Source organism: Trachypithecus francoisi, unplaced genomic scaffold, assembly GCF_009764315.1.
Source record: "Trachypithecus francoisi isolate TF-2019V2 unplaced genomic scaffold, Tfra_2.0 Lachesis_group9, whole genome shotgun sequence".
Lineage (NCBI taxonomy): Eukaryota > Metazoa > Chordata > Mammalia > Primates > Cercopithecidae > Trachypithecus > Trachypithecus francoisi.
This window is the reverse complement of record NW_022681474.1, coordinates 12,118,533-12,134,639: the sequence shown is the minus strand read 5'-3', so window position 1 is coordinate 12,134,639 and position 16,107 is coordinate 12,118,533. Positions and strand designations below refer to the sequence as shown.

At 40.0% G+C, this 16,107-nt stretch overlaps 1 protein-coding gene across 4 annotated transcripts in view; it reads left to right on the top strand.

The window, feature by feature from the left end:
* The window catches only part of LOC117082118 (aldo-keto reductase family 1 member C1 homolog), a 99,805-nt gene that overhangs the window by 55,420 nt on the left and 28,278 nt on the right, over positions 1–16,107 (top strand). For 2 of the 4 annotated variants that reach the window (XM_033208671.1, XM_033208669.1), the window contains 7 exons: positions 726–842; positions 1,859–1,936; positions 2,716–2,838; positions 4,010–4,119; positions 4,926–5,091; positions 6,975–7,057; positions 8,560–8,815. The exons of 1 other annotated variant lie outside the window; for it this stretch is intronic. In XM_033208671.1, the coding sequence (XP_033064562.1) occupies positions 726–842; positions 1,859–1,936; positions 2,716–2,838; positions 4,010–4,119; positions 4,926–5,091; positions 6,975–7,057; positions 8,560–8,602 (720 nt within the window). In that variant the 3' untranslated portion in view covers positions 8,603–8,815. Of the gene's footprint in view, positions 1–725; positions 843–1,858; positions 1,937–2,715; positions 2,839–4,009; positions 4,120–4,925; positions 5,092–6,974; positions 7,058–8,559; positions 8,816–16,107 lie in introns of those variants that run through there. One more of the 4 variants, XM_033208672.1, reaches the window with a different exon arrangement.

The following is a 16,107-nucleotide window of genomic DNA, read 5'->3' as shown; positions in this document are numbered from 1 at the left end:
CTCTGAAATATGTTATGGTAGAACACAGTTCTTTAGTGTCTCAGAGCATCAGACAGTATTCATATATAAAATGGAAATAATAATACTTATCTCCTTTAACTCTTGTACAGATTAACCAAGCCACAATGGGTCCACTCCTTCAGTTCTTCAGTAGGAGATCTTAGGATGTAGCAAGTAAAGTTATATATTATTCAGAAAAGGGATCCAGACAAGAAAACACTTTTTCTAAAATCAGCGTTGAGTTTTCTGAAATTTCTAAAATTGTCCTAGGTGGAAATCCGTGCTTCCAGTGTAAACAGAGCTGAGGTCTTCAGGGATGCACCCTGTGTATGTTTATATCGATACAAACTTATTTTTAGAATGTGAGTCTCTCAGAATAATTCTTCCTGGGAATTTATTATACAGGACAAGAGATTCTGTTCTCTCTGTCCTGCCATTTATTGACTCATTTTGGTGGATGACTCCTCTAACCCTCGATACACTGAAGTTGATTTTCCTGCCCCTTATTAGTTTTATTCAGTTTTCTTACATTGCAGTCATTCAAGGAAATCTCGGTGTCCCATCAAGGACCTGATTTATACTGAGTAACATATATTTAGTGCCACTCTTTTAGCTTTAGACTACAGTGTTTTAAGACTCACATCTCAGTGTCTGACCATGAAGTTTAGTTTTGGTTCTCAAATGTGTGAAATTATAATCCGCTTGGTTTATTTTGGTCACTGCAGCTTTGGGCTACTTTCCTTCGGCCAGAATTGGTTCGCCCAGCCCTAGAAAGTTCACTGAAGAAACTTGGACTGGATTATGTAGATCTCTTCATTATTCATGTACCATTTGCTATGAAGGTCAGCTTTTGTTTTTCCTTGTTATGCCCAAGACTGTTTCATCATTGTTATAAGCACCTGAATTATCTCATTCTGGCTTGGTTTCCTGGGTTCTTCCTGAGAGAGGCAGATTTGAGTAAGGTGCATAGGATTGCCAAATCTTTCATGAGTATCTTTCATAATTGAGTGCTCTACCATCAAGATTTTCTGTCTATCCTTGTCCCCCAGCCTTAAGGGGGGTTCAGATTCAATGATCTCACTTCCTCCACCCTAGATAGTTGAGGGCATTGCCCTATCTCAGTATTTGTGTTCCTGAATGGAGGCCCTGAGCCGTTAGGATCCTCAAGAATGTTGAGTTACCACAAACTGCAGAGATACAATGGGAAACCCCACCTCTTTAATGGAAGGGTCTCCCATATGTACCCCTCAGCCCAACAAAAGAGAGGTACCTGGGAATAGTGCATGTGGCACAACTGGGCTCCTTTGGGCTTCACTGATCCAACCTCTCATCACAGTGGACATTGGCTAAGCACATCTGATGTCCTCACCATCTGGGTTGGGTGAGCATAAACTCTGGAGCTAAACACACTGATGAATAGTTATATTAAGCTCTGTCCTCCACACCAGCTTGTCCTTGGGAAACAAAACGAATTCCAACTGTAGGGACCTCATTCTTAGTGAAGAGTAGGGATGTGTGGAGGACGGAGCCTGGAGGTTACTGGGGCAAGGTGTTTTGCTACAGTCATTCATGATTTTTATCTTTCTTTCAACCCATGTCTTTGTTTGCACACACATACACATATGTACACATAATGCACACATGCCTGCAAACACACACAAACACATTTACACACATACCCACACATATATATACACACATGCACACATGCATGCACACGCAGGCACAAATAGGCACACTCAGATTAATAATCACAGCCTCCTGAAACTCTTGAAGGTTGTTTGGCCAAACTCATTAGGCACCAGAAAGGGGAGTTCCATAGAAAACGTCCTTCTTTATCTTCTGTTCTATTTTCCAGGCTGGGGAAGAATTACTGCCAAAGAATGCCAGTGGGGAGATTATTTTAGAAACTGTGGACCTTTGTGACACTTGGGAGGTATGTTCTGCTGCAGACACCAGGCAGCACTGTGTGGTGAGGTTGACATCACAGGAGGAGGAGTCAGAAGAGATGGGATTTTGCTCCAGCAGTTGTCTGACCTCATATGTGGAACTTCTCTGTGCCTCTGTGTTCTCATCTGTGAAGTGAGAGAGTGCAATGAGATGGCCTCTATGGTTCATTTTAATTGTAACTTCTAAGGTTCTAATTAGACACAGAAGCACCTTTGGCCTTGAGATCAGGTTGAGGATGTGAGCCCTGTAAGAGGGGTCAGCGCATTATCCTTGGTTAGAAACACATCATGGAGGAGGGACAGCTGTGGACTGACTCAGCAGGAGGGTGGAAGGTGCAGGACAGTGAATCTGCCCTTGAAAAACCCATTTGATTGATTTTTTTTTTTTTTTACCATTCTAGAATAGATGTAGCAAAAAACCATCTACTAACAGAAAACCTGAGAGTCTCCCTTTCTTATGACTCTAGTATAATTTGTTAAGGAACTATTTCATGTCTCAAGCCAAATAGGTACCATTGAAATAAGTGGGAGACAACAAATATGTCTACTTGCCATCCTGAGTGTGCATGTAATAGAATCAAGGAGACAAACATATATGCATAGCAAGGTAATGCATTAGCAAATTGTATATTCAAGTGATAAAACTGTTTAATTCAGTCTAATATTTATATGTGTTAAAACAGATTTCCAGCATTTACAAAGTCAAATGCCAATTGAAAAGAAAAATTTACAGTAAAGGTCTACCACCCATATCCTTCCTCCCCAGGCCCTGGAGAAGTGCAAAGACGCGGGTTTAACCAAGTCTATCGGGGTGTCCAATTTTAATCATAAGCTGCTGGAACTCATCCTCAACAAGCCAGGGCTCAAGTACAAGCCCACCTGCAACCAGGTGAGCCCTCAGCCCACGGGGCCTTCTCTGACTTTCTGCTCTTCACACACTTCCTGCTTAATCGTGTCTCCAAGTTTCTGCTTTGATGTCATCTATGTAGATGAGAGTTCTTTTCTCTCAGAAATAGAAGATACGAGAGAAAGGCAATTTGAGTGGGGTGGAAGAGCACAATTCTTCAGAGGGGGTGAAAGCTCCTGTGAGACAGCCATGTGGAGGTGCTGAGTTGGGAAGTGGCAGCTCTGGTCTGGAGCTCAGAGAGTGGTCCAGGTGAAGATACAGATGTTTGGAGTCATTGCTTTAGGGATAGTAACTAAACTCACAGACATGGATTTGTTCTCCTAGGGAAAGTTCATGAATGAAAAGGAACAGGCAGGAAAATCCACAGGAGAGGGTGAGGCAGAGGGGCACTGGCAAGAAGATTGAACAGAAGCTGCCAGACAGCTGGAGACAACCAGGAGAGGGTGGTGTCAGGAATCCAGTGAAAGTTTCAGTTTTATGAAAGGAATTAAGTCATTTGTTCTGTAAAAATTTCCACATCACTTACTAATGGCTTACTCATTGATCCACGTGACACACTTTGACATGTTCCTTTTGTGCTTCCTGCAAATTGAAGCTTAGTGCTACAGATCTGATCTCGTTTGATTAATGCCATGTGAATTTATGAATTTTAGCCAATACATCATTTTCCATTAATCATAATTACTATGTCTTTTGATGCTCAAATTTCCATATTTTGACTAGCAGAAACCTCTTCAAGTAAGATCCTGGGTCCTTTGGCAGCATGCGTCGTTGTCATTCTTCTTTCCTTTCTAGAGTGCAAGCTCTTCTAGGCTCAAATGGAAACTTTCACACTCAGAACTGGAATACACCCTTCCTCTAAGCAATCTTGGTTTCTTTCAGTAAAAATGGCTTTTAGAGGCTATAACTGGGGCACAAGGTATTTTAATAATTTTCAAACATAAATAGAAAAGGAATAAGAAAATTACTGTATCAGTATGGCAAACGATGGGATTTAAAGGTGCTTCAGAAGGTGCATGGGGAAAAGGGCCAACAGGAAAAGTATAGTACATCTATTAATGTGGTGTTACCCATGCCTTCAGGCCGATTTTAAATTTGCATGTGATTATTGGCTTGTATATTGTGACACCTTTCTGTCTTGGAAAAATTACAGGTGGAATGTCACCCTTACCTCAACCAGAGCAAACTCCTGGAGTTCTGCAAGTCCAAGGACATTGTTCTAGTTGCCTACAGCGCCCTGGGATCCCAAAGAGATCCACAGTGGTAATAAGAATATCAAAGAGCTAATCTATGGCAGGAATTCTGTTGATGCTGAAAAACTGCTATTAAAACTAAGTTCTAAAATTTTATTATTAAAAAGTTCAAAGATTAAAAACAAAAAGCAGTGGTGTAGTTTGTTCCCATGTATCACCACTGAGCTTAAATGTCACCAACATTCTTTCCTTCCTGTGTCATCTATGTGACTACTTACGCCCAATCCCACTCCTAATATAAATTTTAAAGTGATCTTTAGGTAAAATTTGCATAGGCTGTAATGCTATACTTTTTTGGCAAATGGACATACTCTGTAACCCACATCCCTAATGTGGTATACAAACTTGCTATCTCCCAAAAAAGTTATTTTTTGTTCCTTCTGAGACAATAACTTCTCATTGCTAGGAAACTATTTTCTGATTTTTTTTCACCTTAGATTAGTTTTGTGTGCTCTAAAATTTCATATGAAAGAGATCATGCACACTGTTTTGCACCTGGCTTTTTTGGCTCACTGTATCTGTGAGATGCATTCACGTAGTTGTGAGTATCTGTAATTCTTTCCATTTTATTGCTGGATCTTATTCCAGGGTATGGATAACTTGTTTATCCATTCACCTGTTAATGGACAGCTTTATTGTTTCCAGTTCACTGCATTTATGAATGAATCCATATGAATAGTTATGAGACCGTTTTAAATCAAATTGTATTATGCCTACTCCTCTCAACTCTCTGGAGAATTTGGGGTAAAAGGAGCAGCACACTCTAGGTTTTCCGTTTTGAATCCTTCACATCTGTGTCTGTTCCTACCCCAACAGGGTGGATCCCGACTCCCCATATCTCTTGGAGGAGCCAGTCTTAAAATCCATTGCTAAGAAACACAGTTGCAGCCCAGGCCAGGTCGCCCTGCGTTACCAGCTGCAGCGGGGAGTTGTGGTCCTGGCCAAGAGCTTCTCTCAGAAGAGAATCAAAGAGAACTTCCAGGTACAGGTTGAGCAGAGTCACTCCAGAGTGAGCCATGGGCGCTGGTCTGGGTTATCTCCCTTGCATGGGAAAATGCAACACGTGTCATTCATTCCTGTGCTTCTCTCCACTATGTGCTAAGGGAGGAGGGCAGCGTGGAAGGATCGAACGAGAGAGCACTGAACTCAGAGGCCTAAGGTTTATCATCTCTAGGCCTGGCTTTGCCACTTACTAGTTGTGTGACACTAGGCAAATTTCAATTCACTTATTTCATCCGTTTCAGGAATTCTACATGGTAATGAACTTTAAGGACCCTGATTCCTCTCCTTCACCTTCTATACCTACAAATGCCTATTTGTATTTTAAAATCAAACCCAAATAAAATTAGCTGCTCTGTTAAACTACTGGGACACCCCAGCCCAGTTTTCACCACAAAAGCCCCTGGCATGACTCTGTTAGTGAGTTTTTTCTTTATTAATTTTACATCATTTGCTAATACTTCAGTGTGCTCTCTGGACTGTGAGAACCTAAATACAATGACTCCTTCTGGATTATCTTTTATTACCTTTCCCCTGGCAGTGACCCTAGCAGGTATGAAGTTAGGTATAAGGTTACAGACTAACCAAACTAAGAAATTGATGAGTGAAGTTATTTTCTAAATCCTTCTCCACATACACTCTGGACCTTATATTAATCACAGGTCTCCAACTTATTTTGTTTTGAATCCCACAAGAATTTTGAAAAATACGTAAGCTGTTTCTCATTTTAAAATGACAGCTACAAATTTTATTATGAGTTTAATATTTATGAGAGATGACATTTGAGTCATATTATATATAATGTATTTATTTCAAAATAAGTTATAGATTAAATATATTAACTTGTGGAAAAATTAAATAGGTAAATCTAAATCTCATTGTCACAACATAAGGAAAAAATATCCGTTTTATTTTTTGATCCAAATCAAAATGTTAATACCTGCTCTCTTGACAACCATATAACTTCTGAAGTACATTTTTAAAAAGAGTTGTGAATAAATGTGTTGGCAGATAGAAAGAAAATGGACAGATATATACAGAGAAAGAGATAAATACATTAGATAGATAGAGAGGTATCTGAGTCTTTCACGAAATTATCTCCTGGATCACATAATAAACTTAGTATTTTTTTTTTTTTTTTTTTTTTTTTTTTACCAAAAATATCTGTTTTACTATTAAGGGACGCCTCATCAGGGACTATGTGTTGACACAAATGAACCTCTCTGGACTTGAGATTTATTAAAAATGCAGAACTCTTTGAACATAAGATGTAAGTGTCTCAAAGATCAATTAGTAAGCATTTTTTATAAGGAAGAGCAAACACAGCTGGAAATAGACACTATTTAGGGGTCCTGAGGTGAGCAAGTAGAACAGTTGTCCAGAAAATGCTTTTTCTGGGGTAAACAGATTCTTGAGTGGGAGTTTCCTGTGTTCTAAGGCTTTCTCATTCCAAGGATGGATCAAGTTCCAGGGGAATTGAGGAAACAAAAGCCTGACCAAGTGTGGACATGTCCAGGTGGCAGTTATTTTGCACACTTTGTTTTCTATTTTAAAATAAAGGATTTCCTTTTTCTGTCTCAAGCAATTCTCAATAAATAGTTTAGATTGATGAGTGCACACCTTTCTTTTGAGAAGTGGAGCTCAGTAGGAGAGGGGTGGGATGGAGAAGAGGCAGAATGTAGGTGGAAGAGGTGGAAGATGTCTCAGGTGGAAGAGGTCTCGGGCCAAGTGCATCTGCAAGCCAATGAGGATGAAAATGCTTCCCCTAATGCTGTCCTTGCCTCTGCCTCCTGGAAAGTCCTTGTATTCCCATGTAAAAGCTGCTGCCCTGGGGAGGGGTTAATGTGAGTGTTTTCTTCCTTTCAGATTTTTGACTTTGAGTTGACTCCAGAAGACATGAAAGCCATTGATGGCCTCAACAGAAATCTCCGATATGATAAGTTACAATTGTAAGTGGTGCTTGTAGATTCTTTCACAGGCTGTTTTCTGTAGTATGCAGGGAAATGGGGGAACAAAAGTTCCCCCATCAGGAAGACATGCCCAAATTCAGGCATGGGATAAAATAGGAGATGCCCTGTAGCCCTCAGACCAGAGGTTTCCTCCAGGACTCAATCTCTGACCCAGCAGAAATGTGTCTGTAAGTGAAACTGCCAGTGTCTGCACCATTGTGAATCCAATGCTTGAATGCCCTTACTATCTGTGCCTGGGTCTAGCACTCAGGGCCCACTGCCTGTGAATCTAGAAGGCTCAGTGTGTAGTACCTACAAACCGATAGGGGCCCATCATAATGTTCTCTTTAATTTATATTAAAATCAGAAGAAAAATGAATACAATAATAATGCGTATGTAATAATGACTCCATCCTGCTCTATCTTTGTGTTTGCCTCATGATAATGGAAAACATAATTTAAGTATTAGTGCAGGATGGGCCCCCGAAGGCAAAGGTGCCTATGTCCTAGGGAAGCCTTAATGTGGTACTCCCTCTTCAGGATACCAACTATTTCTGCAAAATTTATGTCTTTCTTGGCTTTCTTTACCTACCACAACTCCCATTTCCTCAGTTATATAATCTCACCATGCTGAATTGTGAATGAATTATGAGATTCGTAGACCCTCAAATGCTAGTGACTGAGGTGTCAATGGCCTTTACCCAAGATAAGATCCTTTGGAGTTTCTCTGGATCCTCGAGGCATGACTCTTACTCCAGTGTCATCTTTGTCCACCTGAAGTCCACCTCTGAGGAACCCAACATTCCTTGACTGGTTTATTTATAAACGTGATGTTCCATTTGCTCAACTACTGCAGGATTTCAGGACTAAGGAGAGAGAAGGCTAAACAGAGAGGAGTTTAGAGGAGAGTTTAGAAACAGGGGAAATACAATTTTGGTTGCCAGAATAAAGACTCAGTCTCCAAAAAAGATCTGAAGAATCCCTCTCCTTTACATAAAACCACACCAAGATTCTGCGAGGAAACATTTTCAATGAGAAAAATATTAGGAAGTAACTTTTCTATACCCGAAGGCTGAGTATAAGTCTGTGATCTGCCTTATGAGACTGTGAACGCCTTGTCCTACTCTTGTCTGTGGCCCTATGTCAGTATGACTCCTGGCACATTTAACTGCTTCGAAGGTACTTTTTAATGTCACTCAATTAAAAAGAACAAATTATAAAAAAGAAAAATGAACATGAAAAGGAAAACAAACAGTAATTTTAATTCCTGACAAATATCTTTATAATTATATTTAAGTAAGACATAATTGTGTTTTTTAGGTGTGGGTATTAGAGATGCATCTCATCCCCTCCATAGATTAAATTGTGTGTGCCGAGGTACAAGTTAGGGACTCAGTGGTAAATTCAGGAATTTTAGCCCATCCTAAGTGCATCTTCAGAAAAAACTCTTTGACAGAATGGAAAAAAGAGTTACTAAATTAATATTATTTTTTCTCTTTCAGTGCTGCTAATCACCCTTATTTTCCATTTTCTGAAGAATATTGACCATGAGCTATTGAACATTACCACCACAATTTCCTCCTTTTAGGTGACAAAGAGAGGATTTCTGTATTTGATAGAGGAATAGGAAGTAGGATCTGAAGTTGCAGGTTGCTTGCCTTTCTTTTACGAAATGAAGACTTTAACAGGAAGATGGTTGTTTTTCCTGATTGTTAAAGTAATACCCATAAATTTTTAAAAAATGAAAAATAAAGAATACAAAACAAAAATGATCTGTAGTTTTTTCATTACAGGATACTTATCATTTGGCACATTTTCCTTCATGATTTTTCTAAACAAAAGGTCTGATATGGTTTGGATCTGTGTCCCCACCCAAATATTATGTCAATGGTAATCTTCAGTATTGGAAGAAGGATCTGGCTGGTGGGAGGTAATTGGATCATAGGGATAGTCTTCACCCTTGCTGTTCTGGTGATAGTGAGTTCTCATGAAATCTGATTGTTTAAAGATGTGTAGCATCTCCCCTTCACTCTCTTCCTCCTGCTCTGGCCACAGGAAGACGTGTCTCCTTCCCCTTGCCTTCCATCATGGCTGTAAGTTTCCTGACGCTTACCCAGCCATACATCCTACGCAGCCTGAAGAACTGTGAGCCAATTAAACTTCTCTCTATCTCCTATACTACTGAGCATTCTCTTGGCCTCCTGAGATCAGTTTCTCATTCAGCCAGATTGTATACAATCTGGGAAAAATTTTGAATTCTTGTCAACCCCACGAACCCACACTCTTCAGGCAGAAGTCCCCCACATAGCAGCCACCTAGTCCTTTGAGCCTTCTGAAGCCAGAGGCCTCATACCTGGTCATTGGAGGGAATTCTGAGTAGGAAAAAAAAGAGGAGGGGAGCTTCAAACCAGATATCTCTGTGGCACAAGAGTAGTTGAGATTTGGCAGCTTCACCGAGCCAGGCAGAAGCCTAATGCAGGGGTGGAGGCCCCACCCAGAGTCTCTACTTGGGCAATGCTAAGCAGAAATGTGGGGTCAGAATTCACCATGGGGTTTCTGCCTAGTGGAGATGTGGGAGCAGGACCACAGGCCTCCAGATCCCAGAATCACAGACCCTTTGGCAGCTTGAAACTTCTGCCTGGAAAAGTCTCACAGGAATAGAACTCCAACCTGTAAGAGTAGCCATGCGGGCTGTGCCCAGCAAAACCATGGAGACAGTGCTGCCCAAATGCTTGAGAGCTGGCTGCTTTCACCAATGTGCCCAGGATGCAGGACACAAAGTCACCGGAAATTATCTTGGAGCTATAAGGTTTAATGTCTGCCTTGCTGGGATTCTGGCTTCCACAGGTCCTGTTTCTCCTGACCTTACCCACACCATTTTTTTTTTTCATTTTGTTTTGTTTGTGTTAATTTTTTTATCTTCTGGAAAAGGAATGTTTACTCACAACTGATAAAAATGTTCTACTTCAAAAGTAAATAACTTGTTTTTGACTTCACAGGCTCATGACTGGCAGGAACTTGCCTTGAGTCTGAGATGAACTTTTGTACTTTGGAATTTTAAGTTGGTGCTGGACCAAGTTAAAACTTTTGGGGACTATTGGGATGAAATGGTTACATTTTGCCTGGAAGAAGGGTGTGAAGTTCGTTGACCAGGGTCAGAATGCTGTAATTGGGATATTTGACCCTCTAAACCATATGCTGAGTTCTCAATGTAGGAATTGGGGCCTAGTGGAGTTATTATGGTCATTGGGACAGATCCATCATGAGTGGCTTGGTGCTCTGCCTGCAGTAGTAAGTGAATTCTTGCTTTATTACTTTTCTTAATGGCTGCTTGTTAAAAAGAGCCTCATGCCTTACTCCCCTTCTATTACTTTCCTCTCTCACCATCTGACCTCAGTGCATGCTAACTCCACATCCCCTTTTGCCATGAGTGGAAGCAGCCTAGGGTCCTCACCAGAGGTCTACCAGATCTGTAATCTTGATGTTACTGCTATACTTGCTTTGGGATACCCTAAACTGTGCCCATATAAGACAGTGGATGCAATAGATAATTGTGTGTCTTCTGACTGCTTCAGTGACAGGTGGTTCCCCTATCTCTTTCCCTCTGTTCAGGCCTTCGTATACCCTAAGATACAAGAATGTGAAAACTAGGTCAAATTGTAACCCTCCAGTGGCCTCTAAATGTTCACATGAAAAAGAATAGCATATCTTTCATTTAAGCACAAAAGCTACACATGATTAAGCTTATTGAGGAATGCATGTTGAAGGCTGAGGTAAGTTGAAAGCTAGGTCTATTGTTAATTATTAGCCAAGTTGTGAATGCAAAGGAAAAGTTCTTTAAGGAATCTGTAATGCTACTCCAGTTGAATACAAAATGGTTAGAATGCAAAACAAGTTTTATTGTTGCTAAGAAGAAAGTTTTAATGATGTGGACAGAAGATGAACCAGCCACAACATTCCCTTAAGCCAAAGCCTAATCCAGAAGAAGACCTTACCTCTCTTCAACTGTATGAAGGCTCATAGAGGTGAGGATGCTGCAGAGAAAATGTTGAAATCTAGTAGAGGTTGGTGCATGAGGTTGAATAAAATAAGCCATTTCTATAACAAAAAAGTACAAAATAAAGCATCAAGTACTGATGGAGAATCTGCAGCAGGTCAACCAGAAGATTTATATAAGATCATTAATGAAAGTGACTACAATAAACAATTTATTTTGAATATAGGTGAAAGGGTGTTGTATCAAAAAAGGTGCCATCTAGGACTTTTATATTTAAAAGGAAGTCAATGCTTGGCTTCAAAAGACAGGCTGACTCTTGTGTTAGTAGCTCCTGTGCCTGGTGATTTCAGGATAAAACCAATGCTTTATTATAATTTCAAAACCACGCTCTATAAATAGAAAAAGACTATTACAGCATAGCTCTTCATAGCATGGTTACTGAATATTTCAAGTCTACTGCTTAAAAAGCAGCAGTTGAAACCTCAAAAAGAGATTTCTTTCAAAATATTGCTGTTCAATGACAATGCACCTGGTTAACAAAGAGTTCTAATGCAGAGGTACAAAAAGATTGCTTTTGTTTTTATGACTGCTTTCACAACATTTATTCTTCAGTACATGGATAAAGGAGTAATTTTAACTTTCAAGTCTTATTGTTCATAAAATACATTTCAATCCGTTATAGCTGCTATAGATAGTGATTCTTCTGATGAATCCAGGAAAAGTAAATGGAAAGCCCTCTGGAAAGAATTCAGCATTCTGAATGCCATCACGAAAATTTGTAATTCATAAGAAAATGTCAAAATATCAACATGAACAGAAGTTTGGAAAAAGTAAATTACAACTCTCAAGGATGATTTTAACGGGGTTAAGGTTTTGGTAACTGCAGATGTAATGGAAATAGCAAGAAAGCTAGAATGAGAAGTAGAGCTTTAATATGTGATTGAATTGCTGTAATCTCATGATAAAACTTTAAGAGATTAAGAGTTCCTTCATATGAATGCACAAAAAGTTGTTTTTGGATTGAAATCTACTCTTAGCCATTGTGAGATGGTGAAGATGCTGTAAATATTGCTCCAATGACAACAAAGGATTTAAAACATTATGAAAAGATAGTTGATGATGCAGTGGCTGGATTACAGAGAAATGACTTCCACTTTCAGAGAAGTTCTACACTGTAGGCTGTCAAACAGCAGAGAAATCTCTCTACAGATAAATCTTTCATGAAAGAAGTCTATCAATGAGGCAAATTTCATTGTTGTGTTTTATTTAAGAAATTGCCACAGTCATTTCAGAACTCAGCAACCATGACCCTGATCAGTCAACAGCAATCAACAGTGAGGGAATAATTTCTTTCTCTCTTTTTTATTATACTTTAAGTTCTAGGGCATATGTGCACAACGTGCAGGTTTGTTGCATATGTATACATGTGACATGTTGGTTTGCCACACCCATTAACTCATTTACATTACGTATTTCTCCTAATGCTATCCCGCCCCCATCCCTCACCCTGCAACAGGTCCTGGTGTGTGATGTTCCCTGCTCTGTGTCCAAGTGTTCTCATTGTTCAATTCCTACCTATGAGTGAGAACATGTGGTGGTTGGTTTTCCGTCCTTGCGATCATTTGCTCAGAATGATGGTTTCTAGCTTCATCCATGTACCTACAAAGGACGTGAACTCATCCTTTTTTACGGCTACATAGTATTCAATGGTATATATGTGCCACATTTTCTTAATCCAGTCTATCATTGCTGGACATTTGGGTTGGTTCCAAGTCTTTGCTATTGTGAATAGTGCTGCAATAAACATATGTGTGCATGTGTCTTTGTAGCAGCATGATTTATAATCTTTGGGGTATATTCCCAGTAATGGGATGGCTGGGTCAAATGGTATTTCTAGCTGTAGATCCTTGAGAAATTGCCACACTGTTTTCTACAATGGTTGAACTAGTTTACAATCCCACCAACAGTGTAAAAGCATTCCTATTTCTCCACATCCTCTCCAGCACCTGTTGTTTCCTGACTTTTTAATGATTGCCATTCTAACTGGTGTGAGATGGTATCTCATTGTGGTTTTGATTCGCATTTCTCTGATGAACAGTGATGATGAACATTTTTCATGTGTCTGTTGGCTGCATAAAAGTCTTCTTTTGAGAAGTGTCAGTTAATATTCTTTGCCCACTTTTTGATGAGGTTATTTGACTTTTTTCTTGTAAATTTGTTTAAGTTCTTTGTAGATTCTGGATATAAGCCCTTTGTCAAATGGGTGGATTGCAAAAATTTTCTCCCATTCTGTGTAGGTTGTCTGTTCACTCTGATGGTAGTTTCTTTTGCTGTGCAGAAGCTCTTTAGTTTAATTAGATCCCATTTGTCAATTTTGGCTTTTGTTGCTGTTGCTTTTGGTGTTTTAGTCATAAATTCCTTGCCCATGCCTATGTCCTGAATGGTATTGCCTAGGGTTTCTTCTAGGGTTTTTATGGTTTTAGGTCTAACATTTAAGTCTTTAATCCATCTTGAATTAATTTTTGTATAAGGTATAAGAAAGGGATCCAGTTTCAGCTTTCTACATATAGCTAGCCAGTTTTCCTAGCACCATTGATTAGATAGGGAATCCTTTCCCCATTTCTTGTTTTTGTCAGGTTTGTCAAAGATCAGATGGTTGTAGAGGTGTGGTGATATTTCTGAGGACTCTGTTCTGTTCCATTGGTCTATATCTTTGTTTTGGTACGAGTACCATGCTGTTTTGGTTATTGCAGGCATGTAGTATAGTTTGAAGTCAGGTAGCATGATGCCTCCAGCTTTGTTCTTTTTGCTTAGGATTGTCTTGGCAATGCAGGTTCTTTTTTGGTTCCATATGAACTTTAAAGTAGTTTTTTTCCAATTCTGTGAAGAAAGTCATTGGTAGCTTGATGGGGATGTCATTGTATCTGTAAATTACCTTGGGCAGTATGGCCATTTTCACGATATTGATTCTTGCCAACCAAGAGCATGGAATGTTCTTCCATTTGTTTGTGTCCTCTTTTATTTCGTTGGGCAGTAGTTTGTAGCTCTCCTTGAAGAGGTCCTTCGTATCCCTTTTAAGTTGGATTCCTAGGTATTTTACTCTCTTTGTAGCAATTGTGAATGAGAGTTAGCAACTGTGAATGAGAGTTCACTCTCTGTCTCTTATTGGTGTATAGGAATGCTTGTGATTTTTGCACATTGATTTTGCATCTTGAGACTTTGCTGAAGTTGCTTATCAGCTTAAGGAGATTTCGGGCTGAGATGATGGGGTTTTCTAAATATACAATCATGTCATCTGTGAACAGGGACAATTTGATTTCCTCTTTTCCTAACTGAATACCCTTTCTTTCTTTTTCTTGCCTGATTTCTCTTGCTCCTATGTTGAATAGGAGTGATGAGAGAGGACACCCCTGTCCTGTGCTTGTGGGAAGTCAGGGACACCAAATGGAGGGACTGGCTGGAACTATGGCAGAGGAACATAAATTGTGAATATTTCATGGACATTTATCAGTTCCCAAATAATACTTTTATAATTTCTTATGCCTGTCTTTATGTTAATCTTTTTTTTTTTTTGAGACGGAGTCTGGCTCTGTCACCCAGGCTGGAGCGCAGTGGCCGGATCTCAGCTCACTGCAAACTCCACCTCCCAGGTTCATGCCATTCTCCTGCCTCAGCCTCCCGAGTAGCTAGGATTACAGGTGCCCGCCACCTCGCCCGGCTAGTTTTTTGTATTTTTTAGTAGAGACGGGGTTTCACCATGTTAGCCAGCATGGTCTCGATCTCCTGACCTCATGATCCACCCGTCTCGGCCTCCCAAAGTGCTGGGATTACAGGCTTGAGCCACCGCGCCCAGCCTATGTTAATCTCTTAATCCTGTTATCTTTGTATGCTGAGGATATACATCACCTCAGGACAACTGTGATAATTCTGTTAACTGTACACATTGATTGTAAAACGTGTGTGTTTGAACAACATGAAATCAGTGCACCTTGAAAATGAACAGAATAACAGCGATTTTTAGGGAACAAGGGACGACAACCATAAGGTCTGACTGCCTGTGGGGTAGCGCAAAAAGAGCCATATTTTCCTTCTTGCAGAGAGCCTGTAAATGGACATGCAAGTAGGGAAGATATCACTAAATTCTTTTCCTAGCAAGGAATATTAATATTAATACCCTGGGAAAGGAATGCATTCCTGGGGGAAGGTCTATAAATGGCCACTCTAGGAATGTTCATCTTGTGCAGTTGAGATAAGGACTGAGATATACCCTGGTCTCCTGCAGTGCCCTCAGGCTTACTAGGGTGGGATAAACTCCGCCCTGGTAAATTTGTGGTCAGAACAGTTCTCTGCTCTGGAACCCTGTTTTCTGTTAAGACGTTTATCAAGACAATATGTGCACCACTGAACATAGACCCTAATCAGTAGTTCTGCTTTTGCCCTTTGCCTTGTGATCTTTGTTGGACCCTTCTCAGTAGTTGTTCTTTTGCCCTTTGTCCTTTTCCCTCAGAAGCATGTGATCTTTGTTAGACCCTTATTAATAGTTCTGCTTTCTGCCCTTTGAAGCATGTGATTTTTGAACCTACTCCCTGTTCTTACATGCCCTTCCCTTTTGAAACCCTTAATAAAAATTTGCTGGTTTTGAGGCTCAGGTGGGCATCACAGTCCTACCTATATGTGATGTCACCCCTGGTGGCCCAGCTGTAAAATTCCTCTCTTTATACTGTCTCTATTTCTCAGCCAGCTGACACATATGGAAAATAGAAAGAACCTACATTGAAATATTGGGGGTGGGTTCCGCCAATATTGTGCCAATTTTTAAAGAGAATGTTTCCAGTTTTTGCCCATTCAGTATGATATTCACTGTGGGTTTGTCACAAAAAGTTCTTATTTTGAGATACATTCCATCAAAACCTAGTTGAGAGTTTTTAGCATGAAGGGGTGTTGAATTTTGTCGATGTGGTTTTCATCGTTGGTTCTGTTTATGTGATGGATTACGTTTATTGATTTGCATATATTGAACCAGTCTTGCATCCCAGGGATGAAGCCAACTTGA